Here is a 16,077-nt window from a genome sequence, read left to right on the forward strand (position 1 = left end):
CAGAGGATGGGGCTGTGACTCAAGGAAGGTAGGAACGTGTATGTTAATGAGCAGGGCACTGCTATAGGCAGCTGGAACCCTCCCACTTGTCATTGACTATGTGGAATGTGCAGCGGAATTGGGTTGAAGCTCAGGGATGCTGGGCTGCTCTCCAACCAATTTTCACTCTTTGTTTGTGAAGGATTGCTCCTTTGGGAATTAACTAGGTGGCTCTCTCTGCCCATCCTTCAGTGAGCCAAGCACATGCCAGTGGGCAGAGAGTGTCCTCAGTCACTAAGGCATGGGAAGGCCTCAGCTTGGAAACCCTCTCAGGGATGTGTGTAGGGCACCACAAGCATGTGCTACAATACATGCATAACTGAATGTTAATTTTCTTCTTCCTTGTCCGTTTTTGCCTGGAGTATATAACCTCAACTCTCTCAGGAGAATGGATTTATACATACAGCATTGGAAACTTGATAGAGGTAAGACTGTTGTATTTCTCCCCCAGCAAGCACCATGCCTAGCAAAAGAGCTTAGGAATATGAACTTCTTAAACTGGATGACAGTTAGGGTCTTTCTAGGCATAGCCATTCCCTCCTGACCTGCTAGCTGTGATGCTGCATTGAAACCTGTTCCAGAGCCTTCCATAAGCCACTCTTAATAGCTTACAGGACTCTCCATGGAGCCCAGCACATTCCTCGAGGCAAAAGCCCCTCAGAGAGAAAAAAGCAGGATTCCTGGGTTCAAGCAGGGAGACATGTTCGGATGGGTGACTGACAGACCTGGAAGGAGCAGGTGGCAGTTAGATTGATCTCTACAAGGTCAGCTACGGTTATACTTGACCTTCTGCATCAGCTCATTTAAATCAGGGGTCACCATCAGTGGTGGAAAATGAATGTCAGAAGAAAGTGATGCCAAATGGACAAGGCCCAGGCCTGATTAGCTTCTCCCACGACAGCTTTGCAAATGAAGTGTAAGCATTCATTGAAAGCATGGAGTCAAGGGGCACAGAGGGTCTCTGAGCCACAGTGTGACTTATGAAAAGGATGTTGTGGAAGGCAGGCTAAGAATGAAAGATGGGAATAGCCAGATCAGACCAGACATGAGGTTAGGAGAAAATGAAAAGACAACTGGAACAGTATTGTTGGAATGAAATAATCACAGGAGTTTAGACTCCAGGGATCCATTGCAAATCTGTCCTTCACTCATTTGACCATAGGCAAGATCCTTTCACGCGCAGCTTACGCATCTGGCCCTTGGACCCACATGTTTTCGGTGTCCAGGAGCTAAGTCGAAAATTTTCCAGGTTGCAGACCTTGAAGAGAGGTAAAATACAGACACGGTAGCTGTGATCAGCAGCCTGCTAGAGTGTGTTGCAATTCAAATAAAACAACCAATGATGACACATATCTGATATTTCTCTACAGCACCACCTTGCTGGTATGATATGGTTAAATATTAAACAATGCCCTCAACTGAGCATATGAAACTTAGGAAGTTCAGGTTTTGATCAGACTAGTTTAGGCAGGTTGAGAATATAAATGCAGCTTATCCCAGGAACACACTATTAGGGTCTCCTCTTGTGGCTGCCATTAAAAATCAAGATTTCTTGGTAGTTCAACTGTCTCAGAATAGGTAATCAAAGTAGAACCTGAAAGACAGATAGTTGCATGCTCAGAAATTATATTTGTCAAAGAAAAGACCTATAGATGCTACCTGAAACATAATGTATTCATAACCATTAAATTATTGGGAGGAACTTTATCAATAAATTTTACAGTTGGTGAAGTTACTTTAGCAACAGTGATTATTTTTGAAATATTTTTAGACAGGAAGCAGGGGCTGTGTAGCATTCTGTGATTATTATGACACTCAAAGAGGTAGAAATGTGGATTCTTCTCTTTTGTTTCTTGCTTGACAGTCACTGGAAATAATAGGAAAATATAGAGTTCCTAGGTAAAAAATATACATGTGGAAACCCAAATAACCTGTATTATTGCAATTTTGATTTTTCGCACCAGTTTTTATTCTGTCATAGCAAGTAAAAGACAAGCCATAAAATAATTGTAAGTCTATATTAATGGGTACAGAATATATAAAGATGTAATTTGTGACATCAATAATATAAACAGTGGACCTCTGGCAAGATGGCTGACCAGAGGTACCAGCTGCCAGAGCATCTCAGCAGGAAGAAGTTTTAGATGAAGGAGAGAAAACAAACACACATATACACATAGATCAAATGTGGGTCTGAAGGATGTGTGCCAGAAACTTCAGTAGACTTCATGGGAAGAAGTTTCAGTGCAGAACAAGAAGAACATATCAGCAAAGACGAACCCCTGAGAGGCTTGGAGTTCTGCGAGAAGGGTGGACAGAGTGGTTTCTTTCTCTCTCCTTTGCACCTCCGAAAGTTGGTGGGCTCCCTAGCTGCTGGAGAGACTCTCTCAAAACACAAAGCAAGAGGCTTCTGCCACCAGTGAGCCAGGCACTGCTTGTGGACATGGCACCAGGCTCTAAGCTTCACTGGGACTCTTCCCGCCTCCATAAACCCAAGCAGGGACAGCAGGTGCCAAACTGCTTGTGCATCCACCATGCACCTTTGTCCTCCCCAGGAGTCTTCAAACCCCAGGTCTCATCCTGCCCTTTTCCACACAGACATTTCCCAACTCCAGCCCAGACTGCAAGAGCTGCAGGTGTTCAGTGGTTTCCGGGTGGTCTGTGTGACTCCAAAGCCTGGATGTTCTGGGCAGCATGCCACCCAGGGAGAAGGTTGGAGATGACCAGAGTGCCTGTGAACATCTGTTAAGACATTCTTTCCCCATTCCCCTTCCCCACCATCTCTTGCTGCGAGAAATATATGAGCCACCACACCAAGGCTTCCACAGAGAGTGGGGCCCAGACCTTTCCTGGTGTAGCACATTAAGAGGTGCTCAGACTGTGATCTTGCTGCTTTCCAACCCTCCCTCATGCTACTTGCCTGGAAGCTCCATCAAGCAGGGCATGCCCAACAGTGAAGGAACATTGATCCTGCTCTGGTATCCTGTGGGTGACTTGGGTTCATAGTACCTCTCCCTGGTATGGTCAGGGATTGACCTTTTTGATCCCAGGAGGTAAGGAAGTCCACATGAGGAGATCAAGGGGAGAGTGCAGCGTGGATCCTAGGTGTGGTGTGCTCTCTGGGTATCCGCTTCCCCCATGGGAGGGCCATACTCTCAGCTCAGGCTGGGATCCTGGGTGGGGAACCTCCCAGACTACCTCACAGTTGGCGGGGAGCTCAGCTGGCTTGGGCTCCTGCCTGCCAGCAGACTGCAGAGACAGACTGTGGAGCAGAGGAAGAGGGAGTGGAGTGAGGCCCACTGCAGAGTATCAGCCTATGAAGCTTAGATAGACCTCCCTCCACAAGCAGTCTTCTGGTTGCCCCTTCAGCTACTCCCTGACAGCTCTGTCCAGAGGCTGGGAGCAGATCTTTGAACCCTACAAAAACAGCTACCTTGGAAGCTTTTGTGAAGCCTAAAGGCAGGCTCACCCAAGCTAGCCCCATCCAGCGACATTCTCCAACCTGCTTCTACTGTGACAGAGAATAAGGACTCACCTGCAAGTTCCAGGGCCCCAAGCACCACCTAAAGATTTCAACTGCTTCTCCCAGGGGACTAGAGCCAGTCACAGGACCCATAAACATCACTGAAGCTTGTTCCTTCTAGCAAGCTCCATCTACTAACAGGGAGGTCAATTTGCATGCCCTTTATAGCATTTAGTGACTCAATAGTACAGGGTGTGTGTGGGTGTCCAAGGAGTGGCCATTTGGGTGAGCACCTACCCCTCCCCACTGAAAGACTGTGCTACTGATAATGGTGGAACAAACCCAGCCCTGGCCTTAGCATACAAGCATTTAGCCCCCTCCCCTGTGAACAGCTCTCCTGGTTTGGAGAGCTTGTCCTGACCCTCCTACCAGTGCCTCCCCCTAGTGGCTAGAAAAGCAACATCTGAACCCTGCTGAGGCTTAGCAAAGGTTTCAGGCTCACACTATGTTCCCATAGACTGCCTTTCTTCTCCCAGCTCCTTGGAGGTGGAGGTTACAAAGAATCCCCCTCAGAGCTACAGGGTCCCTCCTAATTCCTGGAGCACTTAAGTACTCCACCTGGGAGACCAACGTCTACCGTAGACAGAAAAGAACATCTCAGAGCTGGCTCTATCACATCATCAACCAATGCCAGGGAGCACAGTGATATAACCCATCAGGGCATCTCCCAACTCAAGGAAAGAGGGTGTGGCTGAATTACACCCACAAGTACTACCCACTATCACAAAGAATAAACTAGGGGGACTAACTCACTACACACTGTTGGGAAGAGGTGAAGATAGCAGGTCAGAGGTAACCACATTGGTACATCAAACCTGCTAGAACACCCCATAGACAATTAGGACCAGCACTCCTCTTCCTGGAACACTCAGGGATCAATCCTGGGGAACCAGAAGTGGGCCCTTAGCACCCCCAGGTCTTGACTGAGAAGCCATATGAGAAGGAACCAGCAAAAGGATTCTGGAAACATGAAAAATCAGAGCAAAAGGATAGCCCCAAAAGATCACAATTACTCCTTACCAATGAATACCATACAAATCAAAAGATTGAAATGAAGATGAAGACTTTTGAGTATGGATTATAAGGAAGTATAATGAAGTAAAAGAGAAAATAGAAACCTTACACAAGGAAACCACAGGAACAATGTGGGAATAAAAAAAAATTTGTTAAGGAAATCGAATTATTTAAAATAATCCAACAGAACTTCATGAATAGAAAAATTCATTCAAGCAAATGCAAAACACAGTGGAAAACCTTAAGAAAATGCTAGATCAGGCAGATTAAAGAATCTCAGAGCTTGAAAACAACACCTTTGAGTTAGAAAAGTCAATCCATTAAAAAGAACTGGGAAACAAGAGGAACAACCAAAACCTACAAGAAATATGGGGGTATGTAAACAGGCCTAAGATGTGAATCATGAGCATCTCCTGAGGGTGAAGAAGAAAATACACAAGCATTGGAAAACCTAATTGAGGAAATAATTGAGGAAAATTTTGCTGGCCTTGCTAGACATTTAGATATACAGGTTCAAGAATCTACTGGGGGGATTCATCATGAAGAGGAAATCACCACAAAACATAGCTATTAGACTGGCCAAAGTAAACACAAAAGAGCAAACCTACGAGCCTTAAAAGCAGCTGAAAGCAGCAGGTAACTTAGAAAGGAAAACACAGCAAACTTACTGCAGAGTTCTCGATTGCCTTAAAAGGCAAAAGTGATTGGGTCCCATTTTCATCTTGTCAAAGAGAATAATTTCTAGCCTAGCATTTTGTATCCTGCAAAACTAAGCTTCTTATATGAGGGAGAAATAAAGACTTCCTCAGACAAGTAAACACTGAGGGAATTTGTCAAGACCAGACCTGCCCTGCAGTAAGTACTCAGGCCTGCATTATACATAGATAAGAACAATAAATAGCCACCAGTATAAAAATCACTGAAAAGCTAAAGTTCAGAGCTCAAGTACAATAGCTCACAAGGTAAGACAAAATGATAACATTATACTAAACAGATGAATAGAAATACACTCCACTTATTGATTCTTTCAATAAATGTGAATGGCTTGAACTTCCCACACAAGAGACATAGGCTGGCTGTTTTGTTAAGAGTTCTTATCATAAAAGTATGTTAAGGTTGGGCACGTTGGCTCACGCCTGTAATCCTAGCATTCTGGGAAGACGAGGCAGTCGGATTGCTCGAGGTCAGGAGTTTGAAACCAGCTCTGAGCAATAGTGAGACCCCATCTCTACTATAAATAGAAAGAAATTAATTGGCCAACTAATATATAGAGAAAAAATTAGCCAGGCAAGGTGGCGCATCCTATAGTCCCAGCTACTTGGGAGCCTGAGGCAGCAGGATTGCATGAGCCCAGGGGTTTGAGGTAGCTGTGAGCTAGGCTGACGCCACAGTACTCACTCTAGCCTTGGCAATAAAGTGAGACTCTGTCTCAAAAAAAAAAAAGTATGCTGAGTTTTCTCAAATGCTTTTTCTGCTTGTATTGAGAGGATCATATGGTCTTTGTTCTTAATTTTATTTATATGGTGAATTTAATTTATAGATTTGCATATGTTCAACCTTCTTTGCATCTCTGGGATGAAGTACATCTGGCCATGAATTCTGTTTTTGACGTGCAATTGAATTTGATTTGCTAAGATTTTATTGAGAATTTTTGTATCTATATTGATTAGGGATATTGGTCTTTTGATTTCTTTTTGGGTTGTGTCCTTCCCTGACTTTGGTATGAAGGTGATACTGGCTTTCTGTAATGAGTTTGGGAGGATCCTACCCTTCTCATTTTTGTGGGATAATTTCTGCAGTATAGGCATGTGTTCTTCTTTGTAGGTTTTGTAAAATTCAGGTGTCAACACCATCTGGTCTAGGACTTTTTTCTTCAAAAGATTTTTTATCACTGCTTGAAATTTGGTACTTGATATTGGTCTGTTCAGGAATTCTATTTCTTTCTGATTGAGCCTAAGGAGGTCATGTGTTTCAAAGAATTTGTCAATTTCCTCCCCATTTCAAGTTTTTGGACATAGATATTTGATACTATTCAAAGATGATGTTTTGTGCCTAGGTGATATCAGTCGTGACCTCTTTTCCATTTTTAATTGAGCTTATTAGAATCCTTTCCTTTCTACTTCTGGTCAGTCTAGAAAAGGACTGTCAATTTTGTTTATCTTTTCAAAGAACCAAGTTTTCTTTTTTGTTAATCTTGGCCAATTTGATCTAGAGTTCTACTTAAGTCCAGGGTTTCTTTGCTAGTTTTCTGCTTGGAGGATCTGCCCAGTTCTGTCAGTGGGGTGTTGAAATCCCCAGCTATTATGACATTTCTGTGTATCATGTTGTTTAGATCAATCAGGATTTGCTTTATGTATCTTGGTACTTTTGTGTTGAGTGCATACCTATTTAGTATTGTTAAGTCTTCTTGTTGGAGTTTTCCCTCGACCACTACATAGTGACCATCTTTGTCTTTCTTTTGTTGCTTTAAAGTTAATGTTATCTGATATAAGAATGGCTACCTCAGCTTTATTTTGGTTTCCATTTTCCTGGAAATTTATTTTCAATCCTTTCACCTTGAGTCTGAATGCATCCTTGTGGGAAACGTGCATTTCCTGTAGACAGCAGATACTTAGCTTGTGTTTTGTTTTATCCATTCAGGCAGCCTATGTCACTTTTTTGTGCAATTTAAGCCATTAACATTTATTGAGAGATTTGATATTTGGGGTAGATTTCTTATGATACGGTTGGGTAGACTCTGATTGTTTTGCTTTACCTCTCAAGCCATTGTGGAATCAGCATTCTTAACTTTAACTTTTTTGTCATTTGACACTGGTATGTGTCTATTGTGTCAGTCAGTGTATAATGCTTGTGTGTGTGCTTTCTGTCGGGCATGTCTGGTTTTTGCAAATTCTGTCAGTTATTGCTCATCTGGGAAAGTCTTTATTTGCTCCCTCATATAAGAATCCTGGTTTTGTAGTGGAAAGAATTCTACGTTGGCCATTATTCTGTTATAGAAGACTGAGGATGGGTGCCCAGTCCCTTTTGGCTTATAAGGTTTCAGTTGAGAACCCTGCAGTCAGTCTGATAGATTTTCCTCTGTAAGTTGACTGCTATTTTTACCTTACCACACTACGGAGTTCTTCTTTTGTGTTTACTTTAGCCAGCCTAATAACTATGTGATATGGTGATTACCTTTTCTCACAGAGTCACTGAAAATCCTGTATGCTTCTTGTACCTGGATATCTAGATTTCTGGCTAGGCCTTGGAAATATTCCTCAATTATTCCTAGAAATAGATTTTCCAGCACTTCTACAATCTTTTCTTCACCCAAGGATGCCAATGATTCTTATATTATCTCTTTGCATAATCCCACACTTCTTGTATGCTTTGTTCATGTCTTTTCCTTGTGTGTTATTTCCCTTCATCTGATTTGTCTAGCACAGTGGTGTTATCTTCAAGCTCTGAGATTCTTTCTTATACATTATCCCTTCTATTCTTAAGGCTTTCCACTGTGTTTTGTAGTTTCTTGAATGCCTCTTTCATTTTCAGTATTTATGTCTGTTTTTTTTCCTAATGCTTCCATTTATTTAGAGAATTTTTCCTTCATTTCCTGCATTGTTCTTGTGGCTTGTTTATGTTGGCCTCTTCTTTTCTCTTGAATTCCACTGAGTTTTGTTTCAATCATATTCAGAATTCTTCATAGGTCATTTCAATCATTTCATTTAAGTTGGTATCTGTTGCTAATGAGCTGATGATTTCTTTTGGGGTGACTTTTCACTCTGATTTTTAGTTTTCTGAGTTTTTTCACTGACTCTTTCTCATCTGTCTTCTTGGTCAAGAACTGGGGGTGTTAGGGCTGGTTTATTACCCTATCTCCAAGTCCCCAAGGTTCATTTCTTGACAGCACCATGGAGAGGAGTGCAGGTCCCCTATTGCCTTAGGGGTGTTTTAGCAAGTTTGAAGAACCTTTTGGGTTATGTCTGACTTGTTGTCTTCACCTCTTCCTAGTAGAGCATAGTGAGTTTTGTCTCCCAGCTTAAGCCCCAAGCTGGAGGATTGTACCTGTCAGTATGAATACACTGCTCTGTATTAACTTGAGTTGGAAGGCAATATGTTTAGCTCTTGGGTTGTACCCCCTTTTATTGATGGTAGTTTGTGTGGTAAAGCCAGTTATCGAGGTAATCTGTTGTCTCCGTGGTAGGCTCTCATCCCCTAGGTCGGGTATATGACTGCCCCAATCTTTGGGAGAGACCTTGTGGCTCCCAGGCATTGCTTGGACCCTGCTACCCCCTGAGGTGGTGTTAGGAGCAAGACAGATCATAGCTGAAGTGTGAAAGCCTAAGTGTGTGAGCTTCTATGCTTGCTTATACAGCCAGTAGATGGAGCTGTTAATATGTATTTCAGGGTTATCTCTTCAAGCTTGGAGAGCTGCTCGTGCTGGGAGAGATCAACTATGCAATTGCTGAGGTATCCAGCCAGGTTTTTCCTTCCCTCTCCACAAACTTGGGCACTTTCCCCTCTGATAGGTCCACTTATGTTTCCTCTCCACTCACAGTTTGTGTGTTGGCCTCCTGACATAATATCCACATGCCAGTGGTGGATAGGGGATCTCCAATTCTGCACTCCTTTTCCACCACTATACCCAATGCAAGGAGGGTAGGCCTCTCTATCCCCAGAAGTCTCCGCAAGGCAGATGCTCCCACCAGGGGAGGGGGGATGGACCTCACTGACAGATCCCTGCTTTCTTGAGCTCCTTCACACCCTGCAGGTGAGCACAGGCTCTCACTTGCCAGCCAACCCTGGAACTGGGATCTCACTCCCACATTAAACCACCAGCCATCTGTGCTGTCAGCAGATGAACTTGCCACATGCCTGTGCCAGGAGGATCAGAGACTGAGGTTGCCCTGCCAGCTGGAGATGGAGACACATCGTCACTGGTGAAAGTAGGTTATGTAGCAGAGAGAACTCTACCGGTTGCTTTGGTTGGAGGCTGTGGACTTCCTGCAAGGCTCTTGAGTTGGTGGGCATCCATCTGCCCTCCTCTCCAAACCCCAGTCACAGCAGCGTGGCCGACCTCCTCTCTATGCCTCTGTGGCAGCTATGCTGACTGAGGCAGGCTCAGCTGCAAGTGTACTGTCCTTGTGGGGAGCCCAGGCCCTCAGCATAAGGCACTTTGGTGGTTGCTGTGGGGTGGGTGTGGCCCTGCAGCTACGAGTGTCTTGAGCCAAAATTACATCCTGGGATGCCAGGAGTGGAAGAGGTGCAGAGGAGGAAGTGTCCAGATGAGGGATCCCAACTCTTTGGTCACTCGTGACAATCCCCCATGAGAAGAGAGCCCTGTGTCCCTTGCTGGTCTGAGGCATCTGGGTTAGGGGAAGAAGAAAAAACCCCTAGGCTTTCATGGGCTCAAAAGGCCCTGGAGTTATTTCATGCCAGTTACTACCTTCTATCCTTCTCCCTCTCTGTTGCTCAGTTGCTCCTGGTGGTGATCCTGGACTCCACTCTTGCCTGTCCCTTGTGCTCCATTTCTGAGCAGTAATCACTCTCCACTCTCCTCTGTCCAATCCTCAGCTCTTCTGCCAGGATGGTCTGAGAAGCTTTGTCTCTAGTAGGCATTCTTGACTCTGATATATTTCATTCAAATCATACTGAACAGGATTCATTGTAGTTTTCTCCCTTTCTGAATCAGTGGCTGGCTTCCCCAATAGTGAGAACCATGGCTTCCATCATCCTTAATATATTTATTTATTGAAGCAGCATCCTTTACATAGCCACCACCCATCCCTTCCCTTCACAGATGTCTCCTCAACTCACTTGTGCTCTCCACACCCTATGTGGGTTCTGGCTGCTCTTGCTGAGCCCTCTCTTCATGGGCCCCTCTTCCCCTTGCTTGGCTCCTGCACCTAGGCCAGGCTGCCCCCACATGTGGACACCACGATGACTCAATCCTCTACCTTAACCTGTGGCCACCACCCTGCTGCAACACACCTAATGGCTTTGGGAGTGAATTCCTCAGAGAAGAAAGTGGAGGGAAAGAGCAGAAAGGAAAAGTAAGAACACTGTGCACTGTCTGATACCAGTTGAAATTGATGAGTGCTTTTAGTCTTCCTGCCAAACCAGTTGACCAACTGACAATCTTATTCAGTGTTTATTGTGCTTAGTCATTTGGAAGTGGAAGATGGACTACAAGAGATATAAGAAAACTTTCTTCCTGCCTTCCAGAAGCATCAGGGGAGATGGGATTAAGATATTAAATCACAACTAATAGTATAATAATAAATTCCTCCTGCGAGTATTACAAAAATTTGCACTTTGAAAGATAAAATAAACCAGGAATATACATTCTAAGCAATGGACAAAGTCACAATGGCTTAACTCTCACCTATGTTAATAATCAAATTGGAGTTTTGAAATAGGCCCAGGGAACCACTGGTTATGATGACAAAAAATTCTTAGTTGCTGGTTCTCAATCATTCAGTCCTATAGATTCTTCCTTAATGTGCATGAAGCCGTCAGATAATAATTTTGTAAAGAAATGTTTATTCTTTTGCTCAGTATAACACTTATTATATCGTATTAGAAATAGAAAAGGTGGCACGACTGCCACGATTATAGCCACCACAATAATTCTTACTTTCATCAACAATTCTTGATAAAAACTGATGATAAATATTTATTTTCGTATGAGAGTGGAGAGGGAGTCAATGGAAATAACTGGGAGTTGATGGAGATTGCCCTATGAAGACCAGTGAATTGGAATTCATGTATGTGGCTTTGGTTTAGTCACTTCCTTTAAATCACACAATGTACACTCTTCCAAAGACACTGAGAGACCACAATGAATGTACAGAATTCCTAGTCATTGATCAAGTACTCTAGGTCAAGCTCTTCTTCATTTCTGCATTTTATTTACAATGTAAATTGGGATCTCTACTGTTCTTAGATGTTTCTGGAAGAAGGAAGCAGAAGTCCTTTAGGGAAAGTCATACTCCACTTATGGTACCATCTCTAGACTCAACCTTTAGAACAACAGGTTTTTCTGGTTGAAGAAGTCCCTTTGAGCTTAATTTCACAGGGACCTGCAACAGTTAAACAAGCATATTGAGAAGCAATGAATGAAGAAAATGAAGAAAAGATAGATGCAAATTAGAAAAGATACATTAAGGACAATAATGCTTTGCAAATTTATAAAACCTTCTTTTAGCATCATATATCTTGGATTCTGTACACTTATTTTATAAGGTGTGTGAAGATTGGGTAGTAAAAGCATTCTTGCATCCATCATTTAATATGATATTTATTGAGCATCTCTTTTGTGCCAAGTCTGAGACAAACTAATGTTGGCTTGATTTTTTTAAATTAAATTTTAGGCGGTGCGCACCACCTGGAGGCTGGACATTCTAGAAGCTCTGGCATAATGGGGTGGGGGAGGAGGGGCCGGGCAAGATATGTAACCCTAACAATATTTGTACTCCCATAATATGAAGTAATAAAATAAGTAAATTAATTTAAAAAAAGAAAAAAATTATGTAAAATGAATGAGGCTTAAAAATTTATTATAAATTCTTAGGCATTATAGCAAACTATTTTTGAACAGCCATATGAAGATCATTTTGTGTATGATGAATTTTACAGTGTTTTCCTGAGCAGGTATTATACACTTTAATCACATGGGTAGTCTTTGAATTCTTATCAATCCAGTCGCTCCTCTCCAGGGAAACCGTGCAGTATAATGATGGGAAGTTGACTTTAGAAAGTATTATGTTTTTGTTTTCTAATATCTACTACAGTTTTTTCAAATGTAATGCAAATGGGGAACATCTCATGTTCTACAGTGTTTTGATTAATACTTTGGGCATAATTCTCACTGAGCCACTCGTTCCATCATGTGAGAGCCACCAACAGAGTAACCTTCTGATCTTAGTTGACAGCAGGGCAAACAAATTTTCATGGGGATTGAGAAATGCCAGCCTGTAGATGGCTGGGAACTTGCCTAGGAGTATCTTCCCCATCCCAGGCATGCCAGCAGCCAGCTTTCTCTCAGACCTGAGCCGCCTATCTGTACACACTTATTGGACAGCTACACAGCTGCCCTAAAGCCACAAATAAGGCAGAACTGTTTCCATCCTCATCCTCTCCCATTCTAAAAGCCTACATTAGAGGAGGAGTTGCATATGGAATGCATGAGTCTGGAAGTAAGACTTATAGTGCCTTGGTTCATATGAATTAATGACAATTGTACTTCAAAGTCTTCAGATAAAATAAAAATATTTCCATAACTGCAACATATTATTTTTAATTTTCAAATGCAATAAACATCTTTTCCTCATAGAAAGACAGATGGACACTCACAGACACAAATGTCATTTGTTAAATTTTAAAAGTAAAAAGCTTAAAGTTTGTATCCATGAGATCCAAATAAACTGCAAATCACTCCTTAAACATTTACTGAATATTCACAATGGATGATGTCTTCATCATGGCACCATTGTGACTTTATGAAAGCAATACAGTGAGATGATTCAGTTAAGGCAGTATTGAGTTAAGGTATTCTTAGACACAGAGAAAATATAGAGCTGCATAATTAATGACAAGGTATAAAATTGGGTGGTGCTAACATCCTGCAGTAACCAAAACCAGAGCAGAGAGTGGACCTTGGACTAGGTAGGGAAGATTCTTTGGAGGGACTTTGAGTTTGAACTAATACTTGAAAGATGAGTGAAAAAGGAGGAGAGTGGGAAGAATATTTATGGAGTTACTAACTGGTTGAAAAGGAGCCAACCTGGTATAGAGAAGGGCACCTAAAAGGTGAATTCAAACATTCGGGATGGTCCTAGTCTGTGGGACCCTTCATATCTGTGCCTTAAATCAGTGATTTTCCAATATGGCTTTAAATGAGAACCAATGGGGGAAGTTTTGAAGTCACATACTGGGTCAGTTATTTTAGAGTTTGTGAGATGACTCAAGGCAGATTGATGTTTTAAAGCTCCCTGGTGATTCTAATGAGGTGCCAGTGGTTGAGAAGTACTGTCACCAGGGAGCTTCTCTACGTTTGGGTGTAGGAAAGCACCCCTCGAATGTCATGGTGAGATAATCACTGTTTTTTATGATGGTGCAAAACACTTCCTTATCTTTCCAATTGATTTAAAACTGAATTTGACTCTTGCTCAAGTTCAAAGAGACTGAACACAATCATTATTATTTTTTTTATTTCTTGCCACTGCTATGTTACAGGGACTGGACATACTTATGTCATGCTAATCTGTATTGACTTTAGATGATCTTTATAGTTTGGTCTTTATAAAGCCATGTTTTGAACTGCAGAACTGAAGCACCCTTAAAGATCACGGATTGCTCCAAATACATTATTTGCCCCATAAAATAAATTACAAAAAAAGTGAACAAGCATATTCTTTTTAAAAAATATACACTCTACAGTAAACAAAATTCCTAATAAAACATTATGTGTACAGAAAGTTTACTGACCTGTGTTTCTTTACAAGGTTTGAAGGAGAAGTTCTGGAGTATTTTGACGAGAGCAAGTTTCATGTTCATGAGAGCAAACCTCATGCCAATGCAGTTTCGGGGCCCATTTCCAAAGGGCAGGTATATGTAAGGATCTATGTTGCCCTTGTTCTTCTTACTGAACCTGCCTCAACAATAATAGATAAAAAAGTTAATGAGAGAAAAACCACATGAGCTATATGATAGGAGTTGTGACGTAGACTTCCTGTCCCCACAGGAGTAATAAACAAAATACTCTGGCGGATTAGTCATGGGAATCCTGCTATGGTTATTTTGCAAGGAAAATTGCATGCTATAGATCTTCTCCATTCTCCTTACAGGAGCTGTCCATTCTGTTGAGATGAGATGAGTACAGTTTCAAAAACATACCTCTAACTACTAAAATTATATTCCTGGTTCTGATGTGCTCACACTCTAAAAGGCACATAAGTAATGAGAATGATTAATGAAAAAGTAGTTTCCTGCCTCAAATCATACTTATGTTGGTTATATGTACATTGAGGAAAGAGCAGGAGAAAATATCTAGCACTATTTTAATTGGGCTTCTTCTTTTTCCTTCTCTTCCCTCTATTCTGTTTTCTTTTCTTTGTAAATCTCCTGCTCCCTCCTCCTCTTCCCTGTCTTCTTCTTTTTGTTTGTCCTTGTCTTCATCGTTCTCCTCCTCCTTCTCTTCTCCGTAGTGCTCCTTCTCCTCCTCCTCCTTCACCTCCTAGTCCCACTACTCCTCCTTCTTGTCTTCCTCCTCCTTACCTCTCAATATCCTCCCTCTCTGTCTTTCCCTCACCTAGAACAATTTAAGTCAGGTGATTTACATGGGCATTTGATGTTATTTTCCTATAATATAATCATGATTTCCTTATCCATTTGTTCCACTAGGGTATAAATTCTTTGAAGGACACACCTGCATTTTGTTCAAATTGATTCCTCACTATATGATTATATGAAGAAAAGATGTTGTGGATAAAGTGATAATGGCATTATAGTGATGTGTTTTGTAATATGACCTTATATTTTTGAGAGCAATCTGTAATTTTTAAGCTGATTGCTTCAAAATAACAGGAGTTTGGGAGATGTTTACGCTGCTGTGTGGATGGGGCAGCTCACACACATTGATCATTCTTGCATATGTACATGCAGATGCATTAAATTTCCTCTATACATTTGCTCCATAGAATATACATGCATATATGTGAAACATCCTCCATAGTAGTTTTTTTTTTTTAAATGTTTGGATGTCTCACAGTTCAGTAAGCACTTACTCTGTTTGGTGACAGAATGAATCAAAGGGGAGTACAGAGAGTGGTCTCTGATTTCTTTCTGTGCAGCTACAAGAGGTTCAACTGCTCAGGTTCAAAGAAACACAGAATTCTGTAGCTCCAGAAAACAGAGGACTTGGCAATTCTGATTACTCTTCCAACACATATGTGCAGACTCAAATGCAAGCCCAAGGGACACCACGGCCAACAAGACAAACTCCCTGCCATCATCATGCCTGTACTGATGAGTCAATAAAAGTCTAGCTCCCAGGCCTCCTGACTCACTAGCCAGTGCCCTAAATACTGTATTCTTAACTTTGATTACCAATATTATAATGAAAAGGCATCAACTATTTCCAGAGTTCCCAAGCACAGTCTTGGCACTGTATTCCCAGAGTGGCTTGCTGGAATGTCTGAGATGTCTAGAGAGCTATGACTATGCTTTGGAAGAGTAACTGACCACTGAGAGCACAAGGGACCTGGCACAGGACTGCAGCCACAGACAGGACCAGGAAGACCTGTGCTCTCCTCTGTCCTCAATGGAGTGGCTCACACCAACAGAGATGAGGACTTCTTAGGTCCTCAGCCTGCACCTTTACAATTACCCTTGAGGAAGCAGTAATCAATGTTGAACACAAAGGAATGTGGAAAAATTTGTTAAAGTTGGCAGTAAATTCAGAGAGATATATGGAACAGCACAGAAAAGCTATAAGGACTAAAAAGCCTACACTAACATAA

The 16,077-nt window shown here is 42.0% G+C and overlaps 1 protein-coding gene across 1 annotated transcript in view; it reads right to left on the bottom strand.

Annotated features, from left to right (window-relative positions):
- Window positions 1-11,541: 11,541 nt before the first annotated feature.
- LOC142861055 (cytochrome P450 3A4-like) overlaps window positions 11,542-16,077 on the bottom strand; it is a 59,987-nt gene continuing 55,451 nt past the window's right edge. The window contains exons 10-11 of the mRNA XM_075994847.1: window positions 14,045-14,207; window positions 11,542-11,637 (exon numbers count right to left, since the gene is read on the bottom strand). Coding sequence (XP_075850962.1) covers window positions 11,542-11,637; window positions 14,045-14,207 — 259 coding nt within the window. The remainder of the gene's footprint in view (window positions 11,638-14,044; window positions 14,208-16,077) is intronic.

This window comes from Microcebus murinus, chromosome 19 (genome assembly GCF_040939455.1).
Source record: "Microcebus murinus isolate Inina chromosome 19, M.murinus_Inina_mat1.0, whole genome shotgun sequence".
Lineage (NCBI taxonomy): Eukaryota > Metazoa > Chordata > Mammalia > Primates > Cheirogaleidae > Microcebus > Microcebus murinus.